General features: G+C 49.3%; 1 protein-coding gene across 1 annotated transcript; it reads left to right on the forward strand.

The window, feature by feature from the left end:
• Positions 1 to 6,994: 6,994 nt before the first annotated feature.
• LOC119595175 (protein ALP1-like) lies at positions 6,995 to 8,563 on the forward strand. Its single transcript, XM_037944344.1, has 3 exons — positions 6,995 to 7,115; positions 7,239 to 7,346; positions 7,659 to 8,563. Exons 1-3 carry the CDS (start codon positions 6,995 to 6,997, stop codon positions 8,561 to 8,563), a joined length of 1,134 nt encoding a protein of 377 aa, XP_037800272.1.
• Positions 8,564 to 8,717: the final 154 nt, after the last annotated feature.

Here is an 8,717-nt window from a genome sequence, read left to right on the forward strand (position 1 = left end):
CACTTTGGGGTGGGCTCTCCGCGCCCGCCCCCCAAACTGGGGCGTCCATGAGAGCCCAAGCCCCGGACAAGGGGAGCAAGGTCAAGTCCTCACTTTGTCCCTTACGCCACTATTTTTTTAGTGGCACTTTCCCCCGCACCTGCAACGGGGGCACACGGGATCAGAGCCCTTTCGGGACACAGTGTGAGCAACTAGCCTCACAGGGGCGTCGATCGGGCTTCAGCGTTGAAGGGACCGCCCCGGGGCGGTGGCGATGTGGTAGTTGTACTTTTCAAGGTGCCCTAACCCCCTTTGACACTGCCCAGCTGTGTTTTCACCGGGCCTTTTTAGGTTGTAAAATGCAGATGACACCCTCGCCCCACGGGAAAGCACTCCCTTTTCGTGTAAGTCGGGGGAAAGGACCCCTCACTGGCGAAGTCCGTACAAAGCGGCGGTAGTATTGCACAGGCCCAGGTAGCCCCTGACTTCCCCACTTTGGGGGGAACTGGCCACTTCTCCACCACGCCCCTTGTGGGTCGGGCGCCCCCGTTTGACTGACTCATGCCCGAAGGGCACCTCATCTGGAACATCAGCATTTTTTGGGGGCTGAGTTTGAGGTTGGCCCCCCAAAACCGCTGTAGTACTTCCTCTAGCCGCCCCAGCTCCCCCTCGAAGGGCCCCAAGACGATAACGTCATAAATGTAGACATGCCGTCTTCCACTACGGGCCACCCAAATACCCTCTCCATCAGCCCCTCGAAAAACCCAGGGGCATTGCAGAGACCAAAGGGCATGACGTTGAATTCCCACGGGCCCTTGCTCGAAGGAAAAGGCAGTTTTTGGGCTTGCCCCTTTTCCGCCTTTCCCCACCGGGTAAAACCCACTTCAGGTGGGTGGGGGAAACCCTGGCCCCCCCAATGCATTGAGTTTTCATAAATTCCGGAAAGGGGTATGAGTCCTTGATATCTGTCATTCAGCGCCCGGTAGTCCACACAGAAGCGTTGGGGCCCGTCCTTTTTTTCACCAGGACTACCGCTGAGACCATTGATGTCTGACCGTTCAATCACCCCCTTGCCGCCAGCCACTGACATGCGCTGCATCCTTTGTCTGGTTGGTGCAATCTGGGGGGGGGCTCTTGAGGGGAAAACTACTTCGGTGTTAATGGGGTCTTCCCCAAAAACCCGTGCGGCCCGGGGCCAAGTCACCCCTGCTAAAAACATCTGCATACTGAACAGGGTGTGACGCATCTTCTCTGTCCCCGTGCTTCCGTCAGGTTAGCGGCCTCTGGTGCGCCAAGTTTGAGGAAATCAGGGAATGGCCTCACACCCAACCCAACTCCTCGTCCCCGCGACTCTTCTGGACCTCAAATTCCCCACAATGCCCAGTTTCACCCGCTGGCACCTTCGGCCTATCGGAGAGTTTTTACCGACACGTAAAATAAACCCCCCCTGGTCCAAAAAGGCCCCCGTCCAACCGCTATCCATAGCCAGCTGCAGGGTTTTTATGGGCTCCACGGCCTCTACTCCACGCATCACTCTTGACGTCGCACCGATTCTCCCCTGCCTGGGGCAAGGTGCGTCGCTCACCTAACTACCCTTTCAAAGCCAACCTTGGAAGCAAGGGCACATCTTCACCGTGCACCCTCCCCCACTTCCGTCCAAAGGGCGACACTGCCCTTTCTCTGCGCAGGGATCAAGGGCCAGCAAACAGTGCTCGTCCCAAACCACATAAAATCCCCACCAATAATATCCCTTGTCCCAAAATTTTTTTGGTCTTTTTTAATTATATAAAAATCCCCACATTTTTACCCCCTTTCCATTATATTTTTTATCAAAATTAGCCCTCCCCCGCACCCTGCTGGCGAAAAGGCAGCTTACCCCAAAAGGGCCCCCGGGGAAACCAAGTGCTGGGTTTGGGCCCCCGCAGGGTTTCCGCCGGTACCCTTCCCTTAGGGCCTTAAAATGCCTCGGTGAAAAACCCACCAAGTCCGCGACGGATGGGTGTCCGCCTTTTGGAGGAATTTTTTTGTCCCTCTGCAAGACTCCTCTGGGGCCTACCTCTCCGCAGCCCAACACAAACCGGGGGAAAGTGCTCGGACTCACCTTCCCCCCTTTTCTACCTTCTCCACTTTACCTTCTTTTGGGCCCCCGGGGGTCACGGCGGGGGGAGCAGCGGCCTAGGCCCCTGGTTGCCTTCAGGAAGGCCCGAAACCCAAAGGCCCTCGCCCCGCCACCTGCAAATCCCCAGGGGGGCCTGGTTGATAATTTTTAGCTGCTGGTCCTGCAAAAATCACAAAAAAAATCGCGAGCCAACCACAATATCTCTTTCCCCAGCCGCAGGGGGTGACCCCTTACCCGCGCCCCACATCCGCGCCACTGGGACATGTCTCGCCCCTCACGATCCCCTCTTCAAGCCCCCGAATCCTCGGCCTAGTATGGTGCCCGAAAGGCGTTTTTAAAACCTCTGCCCGCTGGGGTAAGGGCATTGGGAGCCGGCAGTGCCCCCCACTTCCACCGGGGCCCCTTAGCGCTGTTCCAGCTGCAGGGCCCTTTTCTTCCTGGCTCCAGCCCTGGCAATGCTCTTTCAAATTTGGGCGAATATGCCCCCCAGGCCCCCTTCCGCTTTTCGCTGGCTCCCTCAGAAATGTCTGGAGGGCCCAGAGGCTGCAAGGGGGAGAAAGCGTGCCGTGAATAACACGCCCGGGGGAGGGGAAGGGGGTGAGGGAGGCAACGAGGCGGGGGGACCGGGGGCCAGTTTGCCCCCACCGATACCCCGGGAGCGGTTCCGATGGGTCCCCCGCCTTCTGCAGCGACCACTGCTCCGACACGATGCTGCGAGGCCCGGGGTTTCCGCCACGGACCCCCGGCAGACCCCAGTAAAACTGACCTCGGGATCTGTTCCAGAACCCGTTGCCTCCTCTTTCAACGTTACTAAACCTCTGACGCCGCCCTTTTCGCCTTTACTTCCTCCCTCAGGTCCTAACCTCGCCCCTTTAATCGCACCTCCTCCATCAGTTCACTCTCATGCTTTGGGCCCTTTCGGGTACTGCTGAGTTCCTCTTCACAGATACAAGATTGCTCTGTACACCTCAACAAATTGGCAGAAATTTTCCTCTGCCTTCCTTTCCTGCTCTCGACGAATGGGGCGCCTACTCGGTGCCCTCTGTGCCGCTCTTCTGCCCCCTTTTTGCCTTTCCCCCTTATACCAGCCAGCATGGGGGATAGGTCCTCTGGCTCCTTCACCTCACTCGTGCCTGCTCATCATAGCCTCCTCACCCCCATGGCTGCCGCCATCTTTGGACTGATAATCGGGGCATCTCACTGCAAAATCACAAAACCCACTCCCGCCCCCTTTTTACGCCGCCGCCCGTCTCCTTTTTGCCCCCAACTCAAAGGGAGGGAGGCAGACATGATATCCACAGGGTCGTGAACCTGAACAGCTCCAAGAGGCACCGAGCACCACAGCGTCCCAGAACACCACGAGAGGAAACGCCAAGTGGCGAGGCCGGGCACGAAATAAACACAAAATGACAGTCTTTCCTTTACACAAGTTATTTACCCGTACACTTTTCTATAGGCACAATACAGGGGGAAACCATCATGTCACACAGCACAATACAGCTTATAACAGGGCAAACAAATGTTTATCAGGTCACAAGGGCACACACGAGGTCTTCACAGGAGCAGCGCCCAACTCCGTCTCCCGGCTTGTTCCTCCGCTCCTCCGCTCACAGCCAGCTGCATCATGTTTGCCCAGGTCCCTTCATGTTAACACATGTTTCGCACAGAGACAAAGACCCACTGGCGTAGCAATACTCTTAGCTACTGCTTCTGCGGTTTTTACCTGGGAGTGCTTCCACTACCGCAGATCTGGTGAGGAAATCTGTAATCACCAATATGTACTCATTTCCCGCTTCTGTAAGGGGAAATGGTCCCATCAGGTCCATTGCTAGAGTTTGAAAAGGTTCCTCTGGTACTGGATATCTTCACAAAGGAGTTAAGGGATAACCTCGACCCTTAAACCTTTGGCACGTAAGCCATTGTTGACAATACCTACTAATGTCTTTATCCATTCCACGCCAAGTGAATAACCTTTTTGCACGGAACTTGGTTCTTTCTTCGGCCCCATGGCCTCCCAATGGTGCTAAATGGACTAATGCTAGAGCTTTGGAAACTAAGCTCCTTGGCACGCAAAGCACCTCCTCGACTTTCCTCATCGAATTCCGGTGTTGAATCTGTTTGTAAAGTAACTTTTGGTCCATAAAGAAGTCCTTTACCTCCAAATTCGGATCCACCTTCTTCCGATTGATTTCAGTCACATCCTTGAGATACTGTATGACAGGTCCATATAGAGGATCTTCCCTTTGCTCTTTGATCATCTCTTCCAATGATCAAGGCGGCCGATCTTCCTCCTCGTCCTGTTCCTCTTCAGGCATCTCTCCTGACGGCTCGACTGCCATTGTCTGGTATTTCCGTTACCACAGCATTTACTGCTAATTTAGCTAGCACTTTCTGCTTTTCACTGTGGCCCTTGCTTAGATTTCCAAACGGTTCCATTTCCCTATCTTCCATATGAAGTGCCTGGGCTATCCTCCTTTTCTGGTGGATTAATACTGGTACTCTACCCCAGTTACAAGCTAGGACTTTCACCTGATCCTCTGCTTTGCATATAACAGGAATGACAACACAATCCTCCTGTAATGGATTTCCTCTTACCATTATTGGAGTTTCATCCTCCATTTTTTCCTTTTCTTTTAAGACACCCTGTTAATACAGCTGCCTTACCTGGAGGTACAGTGATAGTTTCCAACGAAACCACTGCATATTCATGAGAGTCAATTTGATCCTCTGCTAAATCTTCCTTGGATTCCTTATTCTGGTCCTCCAGAATCTCATTCACTGGGTGACTCCTCGCCATCCGAGGTGAATTAACTGGTTCGTTCCCCTCCTGGTTAATTATACCTCTCTGCAGGAGTTTAGATCCTTGACAAATTCTCCATTTATCAAAATCTAGTAGTAATTTATACTGGTGCATTAAGGACGAACCAACAAGAACATCACAATTCCCTGGAAAGTTAATGATCTCCTCCTGAAATACATAGCATTTATGAGAGAAAACCTTTCCTCCCATTTTGAAGGCCATTTGGGCTTCCCCTAGTGCCTTTACCGGTTCTCCCTCAAGTATTCCACTTACGTGCAGTTCACGTGGTTCAAGTGGAGAAGGAAGGTTCCTTGGATCCTTGTGGCCCCTCTCTTTCACCTCCTCCTGCTCCCTGTACATAGAATACTTAACCAATGTTGGTCTCGCCCCGGAGTCCCAAACTGCAGTAAAAGACTTTCAACTATTAGGTACCTTTACCTTAGTCATTAGATATCTGGGAAGAGAAGACGCTAAAATAGAAATGATGAGGCGTTCAACTCGTGCCCATACCATTTTATCTTTTACTTTTATTCCTTTTCGTTGCCGTCTCCCTGGAACGGAGCCGAAGAGTTTTTTTATTCTTTGCTAGCATAATAACTTTTCTTCAGTGGACAGTTTATGATCATATGTCCCTCCTCGTCACAGAAGAAACATTTAAGTTTCGCGGGATTCTTGGGTCTAGCTCCTGTCGACTTCGACGTACGTGAATGTTGAACCCCTTGGCCAACCTTGGCTCTCCCACCGGCTGGTAGTCCTCTTTTCTTGGGGCTCCAGCATCGGTCCTTGGGATGTGTGTTATTCCAACCATGAACATCACAGAAGTACTTACTTCCTTTCTGCCCAGAGGGATCTCTCTTCTGAGTTTCCCTTGGTTGTTCTTCTCTTACAGTTGCCAAACGAACCTTCCCGATATCACCTGTTTTATATCTAGGTCGTAGAGTTGACTGGAACTGTAAATCCTTTTCTGGGTTCTTTTCCACCCATCTCCTAAAATCTTCCATGATTTGAGAGTATGGTGTGGTCCTTAACTTTGGTATATCCTATTCTTCTTCTATTTCGTACTTATCCAAAGCACAGCCTACCATAGTTGTTGCCAAAGTTCTCATGGTTATGGAGAAGAACATATCCACTGGAAAAGGCCACACTCTTAAAAGAGTGAAATTCATTTCGATAGCTCTGTCACTATTCCTCCACTCTTCGAAGGACTCGTCCCTATATCTCTCAGCATCTCTTAGGCATTCATCCCAAAACTTCTGGGAGAATTGAGCCAGAATACACTTCTTGAACTCCTCCCAGGAGATATATTCAGAGGTCATCATTTGGACAATCTTTGCCCTCCCCTGGTCGGGGTGGATGTAACTGACTGCAAAGTGTACCTTCGCGGCATCTCCCTGGATTGCGGTCCGTTCTATTTCGGACTCAACACGGGTAATCCATTCGCCTCCTGTCAGTTCATCTTCCTTTCCTTTGAACATAGGGACACAGCGATTTCTCTGCACCATTTCCACTGGTGTCGCCCTTACGGCACCTCCCACGGAATCTGGCACTGCAAGTCGAGCCGCCTATCGCTGATCAGCTCGCTCAGCTCTCAGCAGTTCCACCTCTCTCCTCAGATCTTCAATTTCCTGTTCCATTTCGTCAACCGTCTCTGCCCACGTCCGAGACTCTTGGTACTTCACCACTACCCGTTGCAGCTGTATACCTTCGGTTTTTGTTTCCCTCGTGCACACACACTCACACTGCCTGTAGTACTGCAATAAATTTTCAGTGTCCTAGGGACCCGTATCCCTTTTATGTTTTGAGTATTATCACTTCCTGGAATCGCAAGTCTTAGCCAGGCACACGGCCCTGCAGCCTACTTGCAAATTCCCACTTAAAACAACAAGTAGTGTCAAGCCAACGGCTCTCGCAACTCTCTTGCGTTTTATTGTCTCTTTTTTTTCCAAAAGCGAAGGTCACACTAGTCAATTCTGTCCTAGGATCCCTAGATAAGATTGCCGAAGTCAGGCCAGCTACAGAGAGGGATTGGTCATACTATATTCCGTGTTCCTTCGGAGAGAACCATCGTCTTACCTCAGCGTTCACAAACGTAAACAATGGCGCTTTCCATCGAGGATGCTTTTACGTGCCACTTTTCAACCATTGTGGCCTTTACTCAGTGTGCCATAGCCCTTGAACTTCAGAAGAAGAAAAAGATAAAGCCAAAAAAGACTGTGGGTGAGGAAGTGGATGGGCAGCAGTAGTGTAGTAGTGTGTACAATAACCTCCTAAGTGAACTTTGCGTCGAAGACAGTCGTGGATTTTATGAATACCATCGAATGTCGATTGGAAACTTCACAGAACTCCTCAATCTGGAAGCTCAGCTTATTAAGAAAGAAGATACGAAAATCAGAAAAACAATTCCGGCTGATCAGCGATTGTCTGTAACACTTTTCTATCTGGCCACAGGTAAGCTAAAAAAATGAGAGTTAAAAATTCTAGACCACTGCTATTGTCTACTTCGAAAATCATGCTTATAGGATTTCATTGGATAGTTGTAGTAAGCTAGTAGGCCTGCAATTTAATAGTCTTGATCTGTCATGCTGAAAAAGATAATAAGGTCATTTGATATACATCTGGGGCTACGCCCTCATAGCTAAACATAATATTCAGACATATTGTCTCTTATCATTTAACAATAATTAATGGTTTTATCATGGATAATCAGAGTATCAATGTAATACCATCATAATAATGAAAGTCTTTTTCTTTATTCCATAGGACAGTCGCGGCGTTCATTATCATGGTCGTACAGAATCAGCCACAACCTTATATCGGCTATAATTCCTGAAGTCTGCCAGGCTATTTATGCTGTGTTAGGGGAACATACCTCAAACTACCAACGACATCAGCAGAATGCATCTGTAGCATCTGCCTTCCATGATATGTGGAATTTCCCTTTTTGTTTGGGGGCTTTGGATGGGAAAAGAGTGCTAGTGAGAAAGCCTGCCAACTCAGGGTCTGAGTATTTTGATTACAAAACTCATCATAGCATCATAATGTTAGCTTTGGTAGATGCCAACTATAAATTCTTGTATGTCGACATTGGAACCAAGGGACGTGCTAGTGATGCTGGGGTGTGGGATAAATGTACTCTGAGAGACTGCATTGAGAAGCAGCAACTGCAGATTCCTCAAAACGATACGTTGCCCTATACCAATATCAGAGTGGCTTATGTCATAGTAGATGATGACGCATTTCCTCTAAAGTGCTACTTAATGAAGCCTTATCCGGGTAAAAATATAACCAATGTGCAAAGAGTATTCAATTATAGGTTGTCAAGGGCACGACGGATTTCTGAAAATGCTTTTGGAATTCTTGCCTCCAAATTCCGAGTGTTGCTGCAACCAATTGCCTCGAAGCCAGAATTTGTAAAAAACATAATTTTTGCAGCTGTAGTGCTGCACAATTTCCTGCGAGTCAAGAGTGGGAATCCTGTCCGACCTGAAATGCTTATGAGGGAAGACCATGAAAAAGGTATTTTGATTCCAGGTGATTTGGAGGTAGTACCAAATGCCATGGAAAATCTCCAGCCAACAGCACGTGGCCACTCGCATGAAGCCAAACGTGTAAGAAACACTATGGGTTCCGTTTCTTGGCAAGAGAGGGTGGCTAATTTACACTGAAATTGGTTTTAATATGTATATGTATGCCATGTCAATGTTACATATTTCGGTCATGCGAATAGTGTATTTACTTTGTGTTCATCGCATAACATCTTCAGTATTTGTGTTTGTATTTCTGTACAGTAACATTTAAGTAACATTTCTACATTTCCTC

Source organism: Penaeus monodon, chromosome 35 (genome assembly GCF_015228065.2).
Source record: "Penaeus monodon isolate SGIC_2016 chromosome 35, NSTDA_Pmon_1, whole genome shotgun sequence".
In the NCBI taxonomy this organism is placed as follows: domain Eukaryota; kingdom Metazoa; phylum Arthropoda; class Malacostraca; order Decapoda; family Penaeidae; genus Penaeus; species Penaeus monodon.